The sequence below is a fragment of the Manis pentadactyla genome, chromosome 8 (genome assembly GCF_030020395.1).
Source record: "Manis pentadactyla isolate mManPen7 chromosome 8, mManPen7.hap1, whole genome shotgun sequence".
NCBI classification, from domain to species: Eukaryota; Metazoa; Chordata; class Mammalia; order Pholidota; family Manidae; genus Manis; species Manis pentadactyla.
In genome coordinates, this window is record NC_080026.1 from 94,216,025 (window position 1) to 94,238,047 (window position 22,023).

The following is a 22,023-nucleotide window of genomic DNA, read 5'->3' on the forward strand; positions in this document are numbered from 1 at the left end:
CTTGTCTTTTTGATAATAGCTATTCTAACAGGTGTGAGGTGATAGCTCATCGTGGTTTTGATTAGTGACGTTGAGCATCTTTTCATGTACCTGTTGGACTTCTGTATGTTGTCTTTGGAAAAACGTTTATCCAGATCCTTTGCCCATTTTTTAGTCAGATTGTTTGTTTATTGCTGTTGAGTTATATGAGTTCTTTATATTTTTTGGATATTAACCCCTTATCAGATATATGATTTGCAAATATTTTGTCCCATTCAGTAGGTTGCCTTTTCATTCTGTTGATGGTTTCCTTTGCCGTGCAGAAGGTTTTTAATTTGATGTAGCCTTGTTGATTTTTTAAGACATCCATGAGATGTCTTAGAATACTGCCTTTTCTCCCAGTAAGGAGAAAACAGGGTGAGCCGTTGTTATTATCTGCATAGTTATTGTCAGCTGGAGTTGCTGCATCTGTAAAATGGGATTGTGACGTCTGTCTTGCTAATTGTTTTAAGGATTAGGGACAAATCTTGTCAGGATGCACTTTTTTGTTGCCTTTGCTTTTGGAGTCAGATACAAAAAACCATCACTAAGACCACTGTCAAATAGCTTGCTACATATATTTTCTTCTAGGAGTTTTATGGTTCCAGGTCTTACATTCAAGTCTTTAATCCATTTTGAGTTGATTTTGTGTATCATGTAAGATAGTGATCCGGTTTCATTCCTTTGCCAACATTTATTAAAGAGACTGCCTTTTCTCTGTTGTATATTCTTGCCTCCTTTGTCATATATTTATTGACCATATATGTATGGGTTTATTTTGGGGCTTTCTGTTCTGTTCCATCCATCTATGAGTCTGCTTTTTTGCCAGTGCTATATTGTTCTGATAATTGTAGCTTTGTTATATATTCAAAATTGAAGAACATGATGCCTCTATCTTTGTTCCTCTTACTCACGATTGCTTTGGTTATTCAGGGTCTTTTGTGATTCCATACAAATTTTAGGATTATTCTATTTCTCTGAAAAATGCCATTGAATTTTTTATAAGGATTGCTTTAAATCTGTAGATTGTTTTGGGTATGGACATTTTAACAATACTAATTCTCCAATCCATAAGCCTGGAAATATCTTTCTGTTTATTTGTGTATTCTACAATTTCTCTCACCAATGTCTTACAGCCTTCATCCTCAATTCCATTTTAGTATGTTCTTTTTTTTTTCTACTAGATTTCATTTTTAGAATGCTAGTATGACCCACTAAACTGATTTCATGTCCAACTAATTCATGGTAACCTAAGTTTGAACATCTCTAGAAGGAGCCTTCTCTGTATTACTCTATAACTATACTGATGATGATGATGATATCATCACATGTTTCTCACACCCACATTCCAAGCTGCAGAAAGGAGGAAATGAAGAAGGGCTCCCTCTCTCCCTTTTAAGGAGACTTCCTGGAAATGTCTTACAAACTCCTGCTTTTATTACATTGGCTAGAACTTAGTGATATGGCTTATCTAAAAAGCAAGATAGGAATTGCAGTATTTTAGCAGATAGTGTGTGCCATCTAAAAATCACAGTTTTTGTTAGTTGGAAAAGGGAGCATGGATGTGTAGTCTCTGCCAAATAACCTCTTTGTGCCTCAGGTTCCTTTACTGGAAAATCATGGTGGTGACAGTTCCTTATAGATTTGTTGTGAGGGTTCAATGGTATAATGAGAACTTTGGCACAGTAACTGACAGAGAAGAGGTGCTAAACAAATGATAGGTACTAATATCAAGTGCCAGGCAGCAAGCTAAGCACCTTGCATGTGTTACCTCATTGAATCCCCATGACAACCTGGAGAGGTAGAAATTAGCCTCTCCATTTTATAAATAAGAGCATTAAGATTCAGAGAAGTTAAATATTTGCCCAAGGTCACATCCATGGAAGGGGCAGAGCTGAGACATGAATCCTTGTCTCTAGGATGCAAAGTCCTTTCCCTTAACCATGGGGCAAAACAGCTTCTTCATGGAGACTCAGTCCCTCCCTGAGAGCCTGGCAAAACTGTGAGGCCAAGAGGTATGGCCAGATGCGAATTGAACTTGACACATCTAGGATAAACCCAAGGCTAGAGCTCCCTCTGCTTACCCAGCCACATGCAGGAGGTACCCCCACCCAGAGGAGGAACAAGACCAGGACAAAAGATCCCTGTAGACTCCCATTATGATAGGACATCTGGAATTGGTATCTGGAAGGTCATGGTCTTTGATTTACTGAATGACCCTGGGCAAGCCCGTTTTCTCTGTGAGGCTCACTTTTTCCAACTGCAAAATGGAGAGAATGCTACCGGTGTCTGGGGTCACTTTTAGAATGGTGTGGTCAGAGTTTCACATTCCTTAGGAAGCAGGTCTTTATAATGAGAGGTGCCACTGTCCTCTTGGAGTGCTTCTGTCTGTGTTAGGGCATATCTGGACTACTAAGGGTGGGGTGGGCAAGGGAGCGAGGGAACCCCAATGTGCTGAGATGGGAGCTGCTTCTCAGGCGTGAGTGCCCGCGGCACACCTTCCCCACCCTGCTCTCACATGGGAAATCTGACTATCTCACCATCAAGCCCAGGGCTGGACAGGCCTAGGTAAGTGAGGGCTGGGGCTGCAGCCCTTTACTGGTCTCAGAGATCAGGGGTGATTTATAGTTCCTGCATCAGACTTTGACCTTAATTTCTTTTGTCGTTGTGGGGCTGTAAAATTCATTAGGGACCCGCAGGCGGAGTGATGGAGATGTCAGGTGGACAATCGTGTGGGTATTTAATCTATCAGATGTGTGGCTTGCCATTTAGGGAGACAACAAGAGAATGTGGAATCAATCTGGTTCATTAGCGAGCAGCACGTGCTGGCCCAATCAGTGCCCACCAGTGGCAGCAAGCATGGGGACGTGCTGCTTGGGCTCCAAGTCACCTTGGAGAGAGAACGAGTCCTGGTGCATGGGTGGGACCAGCCCTAACCAGGAACCTCTCCCCACCTTCCCAGTAGCTGGAGCTGCCTGTTGCATCCCACGGGGGCAGGTGACTCGGAACAGGGGCGCAGTGGTGACATCCAGTAGTAGGAGGGAGGCATTCCCAGTCATGGTTTGGTTGCACCCCCAGGGGGTTGATTGAACTGTCTTTTCTTCCTCCTTCTATCTCCTTGTACAAAAGGTCCCACTTAACTGAGCTCCAGCCATGGTATCTGTCCCAATCTTGCTGGCACCCTCCCCTTTTCATCCTTCCACCACATAATCCCAGCTTGATAACTGGTCTGAGAGAGGCCCTGAGGCCCTTCTGACTGTGAATGTCTCGTTACCCCCAGCCAACCAGCCAGCCAGCCAGCCACCCTCCCTCTCCTGGATCCCTGGGAAATGGCTTTCTGCCTCCCAATTTTCTTTGTTTATTGGTCAGATGTGCTTTGTTTTTTAGAAGTCACTCAGTTGAGTCTTCCTCAAACCCAAGAGTGTGGGGTGTCGTAGGAGGGTTAGGGGCTGGATATTTTATTTCTCTTTGCTTTGTGCATGTGAATGTCAGACTAGGGTTCAAAGCCCAGCTCTGCCAGTGACAACCGCGAGCTGCTGGCAGCTGTGAGGCTGCGAGTACTTCATCTGCTCTGTGGTGTGCCTGGCGTCCAGCCTCAGGCCTGTGTCTGAGCTCTGGCTCCCCCAGAAGGACCCTGAGACTAGGACTCAAGGGCCAGCAGTTTTCTCTGAAGGTGACCCAGGAAACTCAGGTGGAGTGGGAAGTGAGACAAGGTCACTGAAGGGGCCGTTGTGAAGCCAGTTACCATGGGGGGTTACTGCAGGTCAGCCCACTGGGAAATCTGGCAGAGAGGGGAGTCATCCCACCTCAGGGCAAGGAGGCTGGGGAACTGACCCATGGACTCCCAGCCCCCACTAAGTGAGGGCCTCTGGGAGGTGGACTCTCCGTCATACCAGCTGCATCCTTGAGAAAAGAGCCCGTAGACTGAGAGCAGCATAGTTCCTCCCCGTAACGCAGCCCCTGGTGGGCACAGGTGAGCACTGAGGGGTGAGTGTGGCACCGGCAGCTTCTGCCACAGTCCAGCACTTTCCATGCCCATCAAATGAGGGTAGTATTAGTACTCATAGAATGGGAGTGGACATGAAATGTGCTAATACAATGAGTGAATACCCAGATGTCTTAGAATACTGCCTTTTCTCCCAATAAGGAGAAAACAGGCTGAGTCGCTGTGATTATCTGTGTAGTTATTGTCAGCTGGAGTCACTGCATCTGTAGAATGGGATTGTGACCCCCCCACTGGTCCTGTGAATTGTTTTAAGGATTAGGGACAAGATGCCAAGATGCTCACACAGTGCTAAGCCCACAGGTGAGGCTCAGGAAGCTCATTTTCCTGTCTCTGAGGTGGGGGGCCAGTAACCATCCCCTGGGCAGTTCCAGCAGCTCCCCAGCAGGAGGGCTGGGGACCACCAGGCAGTGGCAGGTACTGGGCGCAGGCAGCTGACAGCCCTTGACATACTGTAATTGCTTTCCCACGAGGACTCCTTTAAGCACAGAGCTGCTGGCCAGAGCAATTTGCTCCCCGTCAATTTTTATTTCCAGGTTTTAAAATAAAATAAAGAGAAATAAAGAAGTGGGTGGAAGAGCCCAAGAACACCAAGTCTGCAATAACAAACAAGCAGGAAACCCACACCCTGAGTGCACCTGTCAGCCTGATTCTCCTCCCTGCTCCCCCTGCCCCAGGACTGTGTTAATGTGCAGGCTCGGGCCTAGCTCCCACAAATCACCCTCTTCTGCAGGGCTCAGCGCCACTTGCCCTCCGCATCCACCTGGCCCAAGCTGGCACAGTCCAGATGGGAGGGCTGGTTTGAGAGGGGCTCAAGGGAGCATGTGGGGCTGGGGGCTGGAACAAGAGAGCAGTTAGAACTGGGCACGGGAATATTAATACTTGCTCCCCAGGTGGCACTGGTCCAATGCTCCATGCACACAGAACTGTCTTTAGTCCTCACAGTGACCCTGTGAGGGAGGTACTGTTACTAGCCCCATTTTACAGATGAGGAAACTGAGGCCTAGAATACGCATTACTGCGGTTGTTCCTTCCCTTCTCGGGTCTCTTCCTCCCTCCTCTTCTCCCTCTCCCTTCCTTTTCCCGCCTCTCCTCTTTATCTCCTTCTCCCTCCCCTATCTCTCTTCCTCCCCTCTCCCCGCCCCCCACCATCATCCTCCTGTGCCCTTTCCTCCCTAGAAGTGTATCTACTTGAGTTTGTGACTCCTGGCTTCTCACTAGTAGCCGTAAGTCATCAAATATAATCTCATTGATCTGTTCATTTGGCTGCTGTTGTTTGAGGGCCTCCTGTGTGCCTGGCGCTAAGGATGCTGGGAATCCTGGGGAACAAGGCAGACCCGGGGCCTGCCCTTATGAAGCTTATGTTCTGGTGGGAAGAGGCAGCTAGTAATGTTCACTTGGCTGTTCCTGCCCAAACCATGCCCTTTTCTCCACCACATGCATCCACCAGCCAGACCTGAGAGCGCCAGCTGAGTCCAGCCACTTCCCAGCACGTCCCTGCCCACCCTGAGCCAAGCCCCCACGGCCTCTCGCGGAGGCAGTAACAGTCTTCTCCTAGTGTCCTAGCTCCATTCGTTCCTGCCCCACAGGCCCTTTTTCCCCAGGAGCCCTCTGAGTGAGCTTTTACAAAGTAAATTCTTTGCAAATGTAAATAGATCCTGCCAGCGGACACCAGGGGCTGAGAAGACACCTACTGCAGATCTGGGCAGGAGCATTCCTGGTGAGGGAATAGTAGTATACTGGGCCTCCTCTCAAGCAGAAGCACATTTCTGACCCTCAAGGAGCAGAGAGTCCCGCAGAGATAGCAAAGAGGCTTTAACACAAGTTCTGCTGTGGCTGTTAGGGGATGTAGAGGAGATGGGGTTGAGAGAGATCCTAAGGGCTTCTCTGCGTTTGCTCCTATCATCTGTTAGTAATGTCTGCCATAGGCCAGGGTAATGGAGTGGTGGCCCCAGGTCTGTGCCAGAACATGAGGGAGGAAAAGCCCCCTTCCCTTCTCTGCAGCTCCAGCACTAGTGGGTCCCTACCCTTTCCTAACTGCCCTCCTACTTGGTGACTCCACCTTAGCATGTACTCTGAGCCTCCAGCCCCAGCCTCCCCATAAGGCCTCATACACGCTTAGAAGGCCAAGAGCAGAGCTCGGGGGCTTTCCTGAATGTATTTCTGCTCCTATAGTCCACAGCCTCCCCAAGTTCTCTCCTACGCCCTATTGTTCACTCCCTCTGGCACTGCCCACCCAGAATTCTCACCTGCTTATCCTCTACCTGAAGTCCAATGGGAAGCATTTTCCCTACAGCTACTGTCATTTCTTATAACCCCAGGAGTGTGACCATTCCCCCTGCACCAGGGATCCCCATGAAGGTGCTCAGAGCAGCAACTTCTAGCCAAACTGTACTTCTGCCTACTTAGCACCCACCATGTCCTCACCCATCAGCCCTGGCTTCCTTCTCAGACTAGGAGCCTCTTTCTGAAGATGAGAAGGGAAACCAACACACCAAGCTCCTCTCCAGAAGGGTAAGGCAGACTAAATGGTGTTTCCTGCCCACTGGTTTCTGCCTTGTGTCCTAGAAAGAAGCAGAAATCCTCGTCCACAGCACCATTGCAGGGAGTGCAGGAAGAGGGGGAGGATGGGGCCTCATGGATCTAATCAGGCCAAGTGAGGTGACCCCAGCCTCTGGGCTGCCGGGTTCCTCCAGCGGAGTCTCTCCCGCCTCCCGCCAGCTATCCCAGCCCCCCAGAGCCTGCAAGAGTGCAGTTAATCTCACATAGTTTAAAGAGTCATTCAGAGGGGCTCAGCAAATGATGAATGTGGAAAGCATTACCAGCGAAGCACCGGGGCTCCGTGGAGCTGTTTAAAAATGCATTCTCCCATGTAAATTTCTGCTCCATCAATCCTTATGACATGTCAAACATTGCTATTGTTTCCTGAACAAATTGTACCGTGTGCCCTTCTCTGCAGATTTGTGCATGGGAGCAGAACTGCTTGCCGGCACCGCCACCGCCTGCCACTGTTGCTGGGACCCAGGGCTGCTGGGGAGGCAGCTGGGCCCGCCTTGCTTCAGAGCAGAAGCCCCGTGTGGGGCGTCCGCGCAAGCATGCGTGACAGGGGTGCGGGCCTGGTGGGGAGTGATTGAGTGTGTGCCTGCCAGCTGCCAGCCTGCCAGGAGAGGCACACAGGTGGCTGGGGAAGAGGTGTGGAGGGGCTGCAGGGGCTGAGACCAGGGTTGGGGTAGGGGTGGGAGTTGCTCAAGACAGGATGGGTGCAAGTGTGTGTTTATGTCTATGTGTGAGTGTGTAGCGGATAGGGTGTACCTGAGCCAGACAGAAGAAAAGAGAAAAAGTTTCTGTGAGAGGGTGAGGGGGACATGGAGGCACTGGGGGCTTCATGAGACACAGTGACAGGAATAATGAGTGTGTGTGTGTGTGTGAAAGAGATAGGGAAGTGTGAGAACACAGGAAGAGAGAAGATGCAAGGACAGGACTCCAACTGTAAAGAAGGGTAGAGGGTGTTTAAAATCTGTCAAGCAGAGGGTGTCTGTCCCCAGGGAGGGGAACGGTGATATCAGAGTGTAGCAGTGCCCAGTGGGCGGTAGTTTGGAGGGAGACCTGGGAGAAGGCCAGAGAAGGCAGGAGTTAGGCTGGAGCATAAGGGCCAATGTCAGCAGGCAGGTGTCTGCAGGGCTCTGATGAGGTACACAGTGAGGTGCAGAGGTCCATGAGGACACTGTGTCAGCAAGGTAAAGGGAAGCCCTTGGTCTAGGGCAAAGGAATGGAAGAGGGGACAGTGGCAGCTGTTTATTGTGAAAACAGGCAGGTCAGAAGGGGGTTCTTGAAGGGACAAAGAGACAGGAGGACCTGACCACTGTGGACATGGTGGGTCCCCTGGGAGTGCATGAGCTGTTGCAATGAGCACCAGACGGTGGGGAGCTGGGCTAGGCATAGAGCCCTGGCATACAAGTTAGAGCGAGAGCTATACCCAGAGGTTGCTGGCTGAAGAGCCCTGGGTGGGTCGGGAAGGACCCATAGCCAGCCAGGCTGCCCTGGCCTTTAGGAGGTGACAGCCTCCCCTAGTCTAGGCCCTGAGCCACCTGCACACACCAAGACCAAGCTTGGGCAGGGTTGGGGGGTCTTCTTTGTGGACCATCGGTCTTGGCGGAGGACCTGTATCTTGGGAAATCACAGCCAACGATCCCCACCCTCTCTACTAATGGGCACTGCTAGAGTTGCTAGAGCCCACTGGGGCAGAAAGAAGACTGCCTGTGGAGGCACATCTGACTTCTCTGGGGTGAGGACAGCAACCTGGGAGGAGCACCCCGATCCCATGGCTGAGCTATCAAACTGCAGGAAGGTGCCTTTCTCTCAGCCCCACCAACAGGGAAAGCAGGCGAGAGGAGTGGTTAAGTTCACAAGTTGTGAGTTCATATCCTGCTCTGTGGCTATTTGACATTGAGCAAGTTGACTGACCTCTCTGAGCCTCAATTCCCTTCATCTGGAAAAAATGGGGATAATACTGGTGCTAGTTCCATAGGGCTCTTGGGAAGATGGAATGAAATAAGGCATGGGAAATGCTAGGCATAATGCATGCCATGTAGTAAGTGCTCAAAAGGAAACAGCAGGAGATACCATCTTACCTGCACCCCATTCTGTAGCCAGGGGAGAGATGGGCATTTCTGACTCAGGCCTGGCCAGTCTGGTGATTTGGCTGTTACCCCTCTGCAGCTCACCTTGTCCTAACCTTTGGAATTTTCCCCCCTGTGTGTATTTATTTTTTTTCTTTTTGTCAGCAGAAGAAAATTATACTTCTGCTAGCATTGTCCATCACAGAAATAAGCACTCGCAGATGCAATTATAAAGGCTCAAATGAGGGAATTAGTTTTGCTAGTAATGCCAGTGTTGGGGAGAATCAGAGGAAATGCCTTGCAAATCAGGCACTGGGCAGCTGCCAGTCCCAGCCACACCCTCCTCCAGCACGCCAACCGCAGGGACAGATGCTGCCTGCAGACGGGTCTTTCTGGGCTACAGGTGCCATCTCTATGGGAGGCTGCCCAGAAGAGACGGAGATGTTCTGGCCACCTCCTGGCCGCAGGACTTGCAGAAGGGCAGTTCTCAGCAGAGGCTACCAGGGCTTCTCGTTGTCCAAGCAGTGACTGTCCTATAGACCCAAATAGTCCTTACCAAAGAGAGCTTTCTCAGGACTAACCACTCTAAAATAGCAACCCCACTCACCCGCTAGCCCATTTTCTGCTTTATTTCCCTCATGGTTCTTGCCACTGTTTGAAATTATGTTCTTAATTACTTCTCTCCTCCATTATTTCCATCTCCCCTTTCCAACTGTCACATTCCAGCAAGGGTGTCATCATGCATATGGCCACGACTCTAGTGCCTGGCACAGTAGCTGGTACATTGGAAAAAATTAGAAAATATTTACTGAATATGTGACTGAGCCAGAATGTGGCGGTTGTCTTCATGGAGGTGCTTCCATGGTGTGCCCGGCATCTTCCATCTGCCCCTCCAGACCCACTCTGCCCTTCTCCACCTGTTGTGTGCAGGCCCTGCAGGCTGACAGCGTGGACCATTCAGTGAGTCCCTCTACTCTGTCTGCAGAGTTTGGGCAGATCAGAGCCTGAGGGACTCATTAGATATGCTTTATAAACCCCAGCTGCACCCCCTGGGCAACCCTGGCAGCCCCACTGTGGCTGCTTACTGCCTGCCGTGGTGTCTGCCAAAGGGAGAATCAGGCCCCAGAAGGAAGTCATGCCAGCCCTCAATGGCCAGCAGTGGAAGCCCCAGATTTTACCTGATTTGGCAAAAATCTTGAGCCCTGTGCCAGGCACAAAAGATACAAAAAGGAGTTACATACAGTTGTCTGGTGAGGCGGAATGGGGCACACATAGGCAGTTTTCAGGAATGGCAGATGGTACCGTATATTTCAAAAAAGGTATAGCCAAAGGCTCTTGGGTCGAGAACAGTAAGTGGTCAGAGTTATCATGAGCTTTCCTGAACTGCCCTTCTGCCCAGGCCCTGTGGCCTTACCCTGCCCTCAGGGAGCCAGGCTGGTGCGAGGAGAAACTCCTCAGCCAACAGCTTGAGCTCCACTGTGCAGTCAGAGCTGGGAGTATTTCCTGCAGGGTGGAGCCCTAATGAATCTTGGGAAGTCAGGGAGGACAGGAGTGGGTGAGCCAGGATGGGGAGCAGCAAGGGCAGAGCCAGGCCAGCCCAGAGCTGCACAGAGCTGGGTCAGAGATAGGCTGGCACCAGCAGCAAAGCTGGAGTGCAAGGCTGTGAATGTAGAGGAAGACAGACTGTCCCTGGAGGGCCTTCAGCAGGGCTGCACAGTGGTCAGATTTGCTGCCTCCTCCTGATAGGCCCCCTGCAGCCTGGCACTGGCTGGAGCACCATGGTGAGGCCCTCTGTCCGTGTGGCTGCCCCCACCCTGATAGGGGCACAGAAGCAGCTTTTTATCTTATTATTCTGCTTCATGCATTTGAAAAATGAAAGTTCTCCCTCTCCTCTTCACCAGACATACATATTTCATACGGTCATTAGATGGTGGCACTAAAGGACATACAGATCTCCCATGGTCAGCATCAGCAGCCTGCTTGAGCAGCAAGAGGCCTCTGGGGAAGAGGGTCACTGTGGGAGCCACAGCTATGCCAAGCCCACCCAGAGAGGGGGTGGGCGCTGAGGGCCAGAGTGTGTGAGGCCAGTTGTCTGCCGGGAGAGAGAACACAGTCCCATCTTGTCCCCAGGGCCTCTTTGCCTAATTTCCCTGAGCCTCAGCTGCTCCAGGCCTCAGGTGAAGACTGGACAAGGGGACCTCGGGGGTCCTTCCCACCCTGACAGTCCAAGTGCAATCCCATAGGGCACCCAGATATGAATGACCAATCGCCAGGGTCCTGATGTGACCTTCTGGGGCAGGGAACCCCCTCACGGTTTGCCGTGGTTTGACTCACTTCAGGCCCTCTGCACCTCCCTGCCTCTGAATACACTCTCCTCCTGTCCCCTGCCCTTCCTGCCCTTCCCCTCTGAATCATCTTGGGACCCATCCCTCCACCCACTCCCTTTTTCTCCCCACTGCCCCCTCCTCACTAGAATGTGTTCATTCATTTTCCAAGCATTTGTGAAGCACCTGCTATGTGTGGCACTGTCCATGCTGGCAGGTGAGCCTGGCAGATGCATCTGCCCTGTTTGCTCCCCAAACCCTTTCCTTTGACAAAAAGGACACTGAGGCCCAAGGGGTTTGATGCTTGGTCACACAGTGACCTGGGCTGTTGACACCACAGTGACTCTTGCTGAGGGACCTGATGGCATCTGGTCAGTTCTTCCCCAGACCAGCTGCAGTTACTATAGTCTGAAAACACCATGGTGATGATTTATCAGTAGAACCAAAGTAAACTTGGTGCGCCTCCCCACCACACCCTTTGTTACCGGAGATGGGTCTTTGGTGTGGTTGTGAGAACGAATTCAAGAATGGACCCAGAAAGGTCATTTAGCATTAAGAGCTTATTTGGAGATTTAGCATTTAAAGAAAAACCAGAGTTCACACCTGAGGGTTGGGGTGCAGGCAGTCTCAGAGTGGGTTGCACTGAGGGAATAATAGGGAACCTTTTTTATATGTTAGGGGGGATAGGGAGAGGCTGGTTAAAGGGTGCAAACTTTCCCTCAAAGAATATATAAGGTCTGAGGATCTAATGTATAACATGGTGACTATAGTTGAAAACATTGTACTGTATAATTGAAATTTGCTGAGAGAGTAGAACTTAAGTGTTCTCACCAAAAAAGAAAAAAAAGAAGTGAGGTGATGGATGTGTTGATTGACTCAATGGGAGGAATCCTTTCACAGTGTATATATAGATTAAATCATTACATTGTACACTTCAAATATCTTATAATTTTATTTGATAGTTTTACCATAATAAAGCTAAAAAATAAAGTATTGAGACATAGTTTTATCAGGGAAACTTTATCCAGGTACATTCATGTAGATAAGTCCCAAGTGTAAAACAGATGCCCCTGTGGTCAGCCTAAGGCCTCATGCTCCCGGCACCTGGTTGCACGCAGCAGTTTGCCCAGCTCCAGGGCCATGGCCTGGGAAGGGAGAGGAAGTCACAGCGCCTGGCATAGAGTGGATGCTTAACTAGTAACTAGTGAATAAGTGAATGGTGTCATTTAGCCTGTGCTGTGGACCATAACCATATGGTCCCAGCTACAAAAGCCAAACCTTTACTAGAATCGCTATCGTCCTGGAGAAGGGTGGAGATGGCGAGGGGCCTCTCTGGGGTGGTCTAAAGAAGGGAACCCCGAGCTGGGAAGTGGGGATTCCAGCTTCCGCCCTACTCGACTTGTAACCTGCTCATGACCTAGAGTGGTGGCAGGCTTACAGAGGGTCGCACTGGGGGCTGGGACTTGGTTTTGTGATCTGTGAATTGGGTGAAAAAGGTGTGTCTTCCTCATCATGTGGGACAATTGTGAAGATAAAGTGAGTTCATAACAAGCAGGGATGGCCTTTGAAAATGTAAGAAGTATGGTAGCGGTGCAGGCTGGCGGTCACCCCCATCGTTTCCGTTGTCACCAGCATGCGGAGGTCTTTCTCCCTCTAGTTTCTTCTGACTCCAAGTAACAGAAGCCAACTAGGATCAGACTGGGTCGAAGAGGTCTTACTGGATTTGAAAGCCACACTGAGGGTGGGAAGGTGTCAGAGTCAGGGCTCTAGACCTACCAGGATTCAGCCCTTTCTTCCAGCTCTCCTCTGGGGGCGCCTTCCTCCTCCCCAGGCATCCAGCATCTCCCTGCTCATGTTGTCTCAGCCTCACTGCCCTGCAGGAAAGCTTTTAGCCCCACCCACAGTAAGAAGAATCCCAGGGAAGGATTCTGACAGGCCCCAGTGGGGTTCAAGGGCTATTCCCAGCCCAGTCCCTGGGGCTGTGGGCAGAGCAGGCAGCTCCCACTCAGAACACTTGTTCAAGCAGGGAGAGGTGCCAAAGAAGATGGGTGGGGGTTGGCAGCACACTGTTTCCAGCAGAAGAGGTCACCAACCAGATGAGAGGATACCCTATTCATGCAGTGGATTATTTCCAGGGTTAAAGAAGGCAGGGAAGTCAGTAGGCCCCCTGAGGGTCCTCCCCACAGTCGGCAGCACATCTGACTTGAAGGCTTTGGGGACTCTGAGCAAATCATCAGAAGAATCCACCAGATGGTTGAAAACACCTTCATCTTTGTTTGCCATATTTTGCAACCCCACAAGTTGTGACCCCAGGCCCTCTGAGAATCTGCAGTGAATAAGCCTGCCTGACCTGTCTTGAGTCCAGGAAGGGTGGCCTCACAAAGTTAGAAATTTAAGTAGAAGACTGATCCCCTAGAATGGATCCCTCCAATATTAATTTAAATAGCCACTTGTGGCTGGTGGCGATTGTCTTGAACAGAATGGCTCTAGCAAATCCAGCCTGTGCCAGAGGAATCATGTGAGAGAATGATGGGTTTGCTGCTGACAATTCCTGGTGAGATCAGGAGACTTAGCTGGGTCTGGCACTAATGACTTCTTGTTCTTACCTTTGCAGGCAACAGACAATGATGTGGGCACCTTTGGGGAAGTCAGCTACTTCTTCAGCGATGACCCTGACCGGTGAGACCCTGCCCAGACCCTCCCCAGTGGCCCTCTGCTACTCACGAGGTCCAGGAAAGTCTTCAGTGCCCAGAGAGGGCGTTGTACCCCATGGCCCGCTGATCTGGGAGTCAGAATCCATGGGCACCACTGCTGGCTTGGTCCTGACTGTGGTATAGTTTTGGTCAGGTCGTCTAAATGATTTGGGGCAGTTGCTCTGATCCTCAAAAGATACCTTTTAGCTCTGGGAATGAAGAGGCTTTATGTTAATGATAGCATACCACCAGAGCAGTAGTAACAGCAGCTGTCAGCATTTATGCAGCCCTTACTGTGTGTCAGCTCTTTGCCACGTGCTTTACACACATTATCTAATGTAATCCTCATACTACATGCTAGAGAAACTCAGAGCTAAACATTATTATCATTTCCATTTCTCAGATGAGGAAATGACAGCTCAGAGAGGTGAACTCACTTGCTTTAAGTCATACAGCTGGGAAATGCCAGGGTCAGGCCCCTGTAGGTAGTCTTCTCCACCAGCATACAGAGCCTCCAGCAGGAGGGGGCTCTCAACGTGCCGCAGCCATTAGGTGGGTGACTTGCATCACTGCCTGACCTGTGCCAGCCTAGCCCTGCCATCCACCATGGTTCTAGGCTATCTCTTCTCCTTTCTTCAGTTAAGCTGAGTCAAGGGGGAAACCTCCCATTTTTAACATGATCAGAAGCCAAGCTGAATTCAGAGGGCAGGTCTGCTTCTAAAAATTAAGTGTCTGATGCATCTAGAAGCCCAACAGGTTGAGTTAGACATTGGCTGTCAGCTTGGATGACTGGCCCTGACTATCTGTGTGAATGACCAGAAAGAGATGGAGAATATTAAGTACATCTGGCCATTCTCTGCCCCTGTGTGAAGGGGCCTCAAAATGGGAGGAAGGAACCAGCCACAGGATGAATGCACACGGGCCACAGGGGACCCGTGTTCACATGGCCTTGTCCTGATCACCTTGGGTTTCCTCATCTCTTCCCATCTCCTGGTCTCAGAGTCGGGACCTTCCAGCCTTGGTGGATGGCAGCTGTGGGCCAAGTCAGGGCACACAGACGTCAACTGACAACTCAGAGGAGGCTCCTGAGGGACATTGAGAGGAGGCAGGGGGGTGGTCTCACTGGACCTTACTCTTCCCCAGGAGGCATTTGCCAAGCTCTTATCCAAGGCTCAGTTCCTGGAGCAGAAAGTAAGGATGCCTCTTGAGAGAAGACCAACCTCCCCTCCCCCCACTGGATGCTTTGCTGCCTGTTCAAAGCATTTTGGTGCAAAACCATCTGGGATTTCAGAATTTCCGACCATTACAGGTCTCCAACATCTAAGTATCTCCAACATCTAAAGAAACCCCTGTTTGCAGCAAGAGAGGGTCATTCTGCCAGGGTTTCCTCTTCAGTTAGATCAACCTACTTCTGCCCTCTCAGTACCTGACACTCCACCCCTCATGAGGTCCTGCTCCCTGCCCACTATTTCCCACTCCACTCCCATTAGAAATTGCTGCTCTTACGTAGGGCAAGGGAAATGAAGGCAGATTTTAGACTGCACTCATTTCTCTGTCTCTCACCTTGGGCAGGGACAGGCTGGTAAATGCAGACCCTTATCTGTAAGCTCGTAAAACCAGGGTGTCCTTTCTTTCCCTCCTTCCTGCCTGACACAGGTTCTCCCTGGACAAGGACACGGGACTTATCCTGCTGATTGCCCGACTGGACTACGAGCTCATCCAACGCTTCACCTTGACAGTCATTGCCAGGGATGGGGGCGGGGAGGAGACCACAGGCCGGGTCAGGGTCAACGTGTTGGATGTAAATGACAACATGCCCACCTTCCAGAAGGACGCCTACGTGGGTGCCCTGAGAGAGAATGAGCCCTCTGTCACACAGCTGGTGCGGCTCCGGGTACGATGCCAGGGTGCCCCACAGGCCAGCTGTTATTCTTCCTTCCCTCTGTGCCTTCCCCTTGACCACCCCCCTGAGAAAGCCACCATGAGAAGCCCTCACCTCCCAACCATAAGAATTCTGCCCAGATTTGGGGGTCACATTCTTGGCCTATATCAGGCCTCTTCTGAGCATCCCCTCAGTTACCTAGTGGGGCAAGTGTCTGTCTCAGCTTAAATTTCAGGTCACCGTTCAGCAAAAGGATGCCTGCCCATCTCCCTTGGCAAGCGCTGAGCTGTTCCTCATGCAAGGACCCTCATCCAAGCCCTTCAGTGGCTGCTTAGAACCAGGAACGGCTGTAGCTAGAAGAAACCAGAGATCATGAGGGCAGACACGGGAGGGCAGAGTCAGGCCCCAGAAGGCACAACGGATTAGTGGAGCGTACACTCCACGTGGCCTCCTACAAAGTGTCCTTCTCCCCCACCATGCGTCAGTGGCCTCTGAGCAGGACCTCTTCATGTCCTCACAGCCCTTCCCCACTCTGCCCGCCCAGAGCGGCAGGACCCAGAGCCTCTACTTAGAGATTGTTTCTGAAGCAGGCGGGGTGGAAGGCAGGGCCATGTGCCCACCCCCCACGGCCATGGCTCCCTTTTGGGTACCCCCACCAGCCCCACTCAGTTCCTGGTACATCCAGAGTGGTGGAATGCTGCTGGAGGCTCTCTGGGGTCAGAGACATCTGGAAAGAAGCTTCTAGAAGACAGTCAAGGGGAAGAAGGACCCCGACCCCATTCCAAATGCTTTCTTCCCCCCTTGCACTCATGCTACATGTGTTTATGAGATAACTACTGTGTGCCACACACTGCTGGACTCTATGCAGCAGCAATGAAGAATGTGAGTTTCCTGCTGGCATGGAGCTGACAGTCTGAGTGAGGCAGGCCGAAATTAAACACGAAATTATGGTGGGGTGTCGGGTGCACAGCCCAGAACCCCAGTGAGGAAGGGCTTCTGAGCGTGGGGTGTTCGAGCTGGGATGAAAGGGGCAGGAGGATGGTCATGCCAGGTATGGTGGTGACCCTTTCCATCCTCGGGTAAGCCCTAGCCTTCCCCCATTCTCACTAGGCCTCTCGCTAGATTCCCAGGCTGCCTCCATACCCCACACGCAGTGTATCCGTTGCGAGCCAGTTGAGAGGCAGGGAGGACCCGGATCACCCAAAGCAGGGGACTCTGACGGGTCAGCCCTCCCCTCCCACCTGCCCCCTTCTGGCCCCAGCACCCTGAGGGCCCACGGGGCGTTGTCTGCCCTCTCCTTCCAGGCGACAGATGAAGACTCCCCCCCCAACAACCAGATCGCGTACAGCATCATCAGCGCTTCGGCCTTTGGCAGCTACTTTGACATCAGCGTGTATGAGGGCTATGGGGGTACGTGTGGGATGGGACTGAGGGCTCAGCCGGGGGTGGAGGGTAGGCGGCCTAGACAGGGCTGTGCCCTCAACCCTCTCACAAGGGGGTGGACTTGTCTCCCAGACACCCTGGACCACTCAGCAAGCTGCCCACAGACCGTGTCGGCTGGAGTGGCAGGTGTGGCATGGAGTCATCCTTCTGTGGATCAAGCTCAGGCTCAGACCAGCCAGCCCTTTCTCTGGCTCTTAGGCCTCAGCCAGCCCAGTATCTGCTGTTACCACAATCTGTGGGGTCCCTATTTCTTCCCAGGCTGCCTGAGTGGGTGGAGGCTTCTTAGCCAAGCTTCCCTATCCTTTGGGCATGTTATGGCCACCTCCCAGCCATCCCAGGCCTTGGCCTTTGCCTGCCTGGCCCAGGCCCAGTTCCACACTCTGGACCTCACCCTGCCTGCTCCACTGGGTGTCCTGAATCCCTGGAGCCCAGCAGCCACAACCTCAAGCTCCAAATCCTGAGACCACCTTGTTTTTCAGATGAGGCAATGAAGGCCCAGAGGCAGGGAGCAACTTGCCTGAGGTCACACAGCAAAGCTGTTCAGTGATGCCCTTGCAACCTGGCTCATGGTTGCCTCTCTAGCCTTGTCTCAGCAACTCCCTCCCACAACTAGAATCCAGCTTCTGTGAAGCCCTTGACACTCTGTCCTCTTATAGTGGTCACTTCCTGTCTTTGCAGAGTCTGTTCCCTTCTGCCAGGAAAGCCCTTCCTCCCTGTCCATTGGCCCTGCCTCCTTTTGGCTGATACGCCCCAACCTCTGGCAGCTTTAAGGGCTCACTGGGACATCTCCTTCTCTGGGAAGCCTCCCTAATGCCTGAAGAGGGGTTAGTGCTCCCAACGCAGAATGGATGTGCATTGGGTGTCTCCAAGTCCAGTGCTCACTCCTCCTACCACCCCACAGTTGTGTCAGAGAAATGCAGTCCCGGCTGCAGATTCTGCAGCCTGATGTTCTTTATAAAATCGATGTCATCCTCACACCTCACCCTCTTCTCAGCTGGAAGAACCTCCCTTAGGTTTTATATTGTATAAAGTACTAATTTTGTTTCTATTTTCCAAATAGAAAGTGGCAATTTAATAGTGTCACAATGCCTTTGTAGACTGCCCATGCCCCCACCCCCAAACCTGTATGCCTTCCCTCTCCAAATTGAGAATCAATGGCTTAGCACAAAAGAGTCCTCGTGGTGAGAGCTCAGGCATGTGCAGTGGAGGGGATATTGGAGGGCCAAGGCATCTGTCTCCGCTCCCCCAAAATCCACCTCTCCCCCTCTTTCTGCTTGTGGCAGTTGGGATCCTTACCCACCTCTAAGCAGAGTTCTGCTGAGGGTAAAGTCCAACACTGTGCCCTGAGTGTCCCCTCAAGGGATGCAGGCCAGGCATGAAAAGTCTACAGGGTAAAGGAAGGAGCAGGGAGACAGGAAAGGAGAGGGGAGAGGATAATCCAGGACCAGAGGAGACCGAGGAGGGGCTGCCATGTGCAGCCCACTGCCTGCACCACCCCAGCAGCCCTGAGACTGGGCAACAGGTGGTGGGCTCTGCCCTTGTCCAGAGGGAGGGTGCAAACTGGGATAAGACCAGAGAGCCTGCAGACCCATGGCACTGTCCTCTGAGCAGCATCTAGACTGATGGAGAGCACCAGATAAGTGGGTACTGCAGACAGACGGACAGACAGACAAGCAGTAGCACTTCAGGAGGAAGAGCCTGGGCTCTGGGTTCAGACAAACCTGGGCTCAAATCCCAGCTCTGTCATGTTGCTATTGCTGTGTGACTTTGGGCAAGTTACTGAACTTCTCTGAGCTTGCTTTCCATATCTATAAAGTGGGGCTTACATTACCACCAAAACAGGTACCACCTACTGAGCTCAACACTGCCTGGCCCATATCAGGCAGCTGGTAAAATTAAATCAAGACCATGAGGCTCCAGGAGTTCAGAAGCGAGAGGGGAGTGAGGCGGAACTGCCCTGTCTGTATCAGCCCTGCCTTCTCTGCCCAGAGGGGAGCTCTGGATGGATGGGCATCTAAGATCTGCTTACAGGGGCCTGAGACCCTGTTCCTGTCATTTCAGTGATCAGTGTGAGCCGTCCCCTGGATTATGAACAGATACCCAATGGGCTGATTTATCTGATTGTCATGGCCAAGGATGCTGGCAACCCCCCTCTGAACAGCACTGTTCCTGTCACCATCGAGGTGTTTGTAAGTACCCAGGGGGCTGGCCGTGCCCCTCCAGGGTAAGGAGTGGCGAGTACTTCCCAGAGTGTCGGGGCCTCTAGCTGAAGAACCCAGTGCAGTCAGGCTGGGCCGGTATCCTTGGGTGTCCCGCAGCTCCGGGAGTTGTCCAGTAGACTGTCCCAGCAGAGCTCTGTCATTGTTGCCTCCCAGCTTTGCCACAAAAGTCCAGGGTCGTGGAATGTAAGAAGAGCCGATTGTCCTGCTCTGAACTTCACAGGCAGCCTTGGGAAACCCTCTGATCGGGAATAGGAGCTGGGATTCAGGAGGAAGTATCAATGGGATACTTTCATTAATAGCCATACTCTGTGAAGTTCAAGGGAATTACTGGAAGGTCCTCTCTTAGGCCCCTCTCTATCCCCCTCTTCTTTTTTTGCTTCCTTTTCCTGCTTCTCTGAAGATCTAAAGGGGCCTGAAAACAAACCTTAGCTTGTCTGACATGAATATCAAGCACACCTTAGTGCTTTCCGTGTCTGAAATTATCAGTCACTGAATCCATCTACACGCTGGCTCATCTGCCCCATGCTGCTCCCCCAGTGATCTCAGGGATGCAGACCATGGTCTGATGGGAGGCCAGTGGGCCTTTGCCCCCCTGAGGCCACTGTGACTGCATGCACCAGCATGCCCCTGCCCGCATCTCATAAAAGCTGCTGCCTGCGGGAGAGGGTGAATGCATGTTGATGGAAGAGTTAGTGCATTACCAGCGCCAGGAGGATTAGATCAGATTGTCAGGTTAGGAGATACATTGTGATTTGACATATGCTCAGGAAAATCTCGCCCTAGAGCAGGCTTGCCGGATGACTTTCCTGTCCCAGCTGGCTTCACCAGCAGCCCCTGGCCCTGCCCCATACCTGGCTTTAACAAGCCTCATCCTCAACCCGCGGCCAAGGCTCCAGGGCCAGCCCCCAGGTGGGAAGGTCCTTATCTGGGCAGGGGACCCTACTTGCTTGCTGAATAGGCTGGGGCTGGCAGAGATGGAAAAGTCAAGGGCGATGCCTCAGGGGAGCCCTGCAGGTGGGCATGTGAGGGCCACGATTAAGGAGTAGCACAGGAGCGTGAGGCTGTGCAGAACAAGGTCCAGCAAAGGGAAGGGGAGAGACTTCGAGGCTCACTCAACTCTCTGAAACAGTTCAGGTTTCAGAGAGTAGTAAGGAGGTCAGATAAGAGGAGATCCATAGAAGCCCAAACATTTGCCTGCCTTTAACCCGTGAACTCCTTGACACCTTGAAGCATCAAGGGTGATACCAAAGAACAAGAATGCATTCCCTGCCAATCACGACCACGTCCTGGTATTCTTCCCCACATGGTCCCCACCCTTACCACATCTCCCAAACCTAACCTTGGTTTCCCAGTCTTGACTACAGCCCCCACAACCCCTAAATCCCGGCCACACTCATAACCATGACTGACCCACCCATCACTTCCCCCCAGCTGGTAGTCTGTGCTGCCTAAGCAAGCAGTGAATTCCTCCTGTGTGCAAGGTGCAGGGGCAGGTCCTGGAGGGATATGAAGGTGTCAGTGAGTCCTGCTCTGCCCCCATGGCAACACTGAATGGAGGGAGGAGCACACCTTTGGAGGCATATGACTTTGAAACCGGCTCTGCCACCCTCTAGCTGTGTGACCTAGGATTTTTATCCTCTCTGAGCCTCGATTTCCTCATCTGCAAAACGGGGATAATCATGGTACTGCCTCATGATCTGTTCATGAGGATTAAATGGGATCATGCACCTGTGGGCCATCATCACAGCTGATAAGAAAGACCTGCGTGCTGTTGGTAGCATCCACACACCAGGCTGTCTCCAGTACAAGTGGGAGTTCCAGAGAACTCCGTGGCAGAGAAGGATCCCCCCAGGCTTTGGGGAAGTGGGTCAGGGTGAGGATGAGAATAGGGGATGTTCAGGGAAATAAGCTGAGGTGTTCCCCACCAGCCCAGGGCTGGGCAGGCAGAACTGGCCAAATGGAATGAAAACTTCCTGAGCTCAGGTATTGTGTCAGGTGCTTTCATACTGCACAGTCTCTCTCCATCCCTTCTTACAGATGAGGCAGCTGAGACTCAGTGGGGGAACAACATAAGCCCAGGGTCACCAGTGCCTGTCTCACTTGGCTTGGTTAAGGAAGAGTCCCAGGGAGGGCCTCTTTCTCCTTTTGTCAGCCCCTCACACGGAGCCAGAGCAACCACCAAGAGGAGGGCCAGAGGACTGAACTAACCCTTCATCCACTTTGAATAAAGAGTAACCAGCAGCCTCAGCCTCCCTCCCTGATACCAGGGAATGGGGACTCCATGTGCAGGGCTGGGTGGGGGAAGGAATGCACCTCGATGTCCACCTGGCAAGCCAGGGTGTGCCCTGGCGTGGAGTCACCTTGGCCCGGTGGAAGGGGCACCATTTTCAAGTTCCCTCAAAGCTCTCGTGTGGGTCAGCAGGGTCCCTGCACTTTCCCTGTGGGTCCACCCTGGCCCCCTGGTAGCAGGAGGGTCAGGCAACAAAGACAGGTGTCACCTTGGCCATGAGTGAACATCCTCTCTGGAGACGAGCTTTTGGATGGGGTAGTCACTTGTGTCTAAGGCCACACTTGAAAAGGTCACTGCCTTTGGGTTGATTTTGCACGTGGGTGACTTTTAAGTAGCTGTCACTTGGCTAAGCTGCCTCCTCCCTCCAGCAAAAGGATTTTCTCTCAACTGAAAAAAAAAAGGCAGACCCTGCGGAGATGAAGTAGTTGGTTGATAGCAGCACTTACTGCACGGGTTGGGGGTGGAGACAGGCAGACAAGGCAACAGGGCTCCTGAAGGCAGAGGGGGCAGATGAGAAGGGCCAGGTGAT

General features: G+C 51.9%; 1 protein-coding gene across 2 annotated transcripts in view; it reads left to right on the forward strand.

Annotated features, from left to right (window-relative positions):
* Positions 1-22,023, forward strand: part of LOC130678898 (cadherin-23-like) — a 337,153-nt gene that overhangs the window by 267,351 nt on the left and 47,779 nt on the right. For both annotated transcript variants that reach the window (XM_057505954.1, XM_057505953.1), the window contains exons 14-17: positions 13,579-13,643; positions 15,314-15,551; positions 16,844-16,949; positions 19,044-19,171. In XM_057505954.1, coding sequence (XP_057361937.1) covers positions 13,579-13,643; positions 15,314-15,551; positions 16,844-16,949; positions 19,044-19,171 — 537 coding nt within the window. The remainder of the gene's footprint in view (positions 1-13,578; positions 13,644-15,313; positions 15,552-16,843; positions 16,950-19,043; positions 19,172-22,023) is intronic.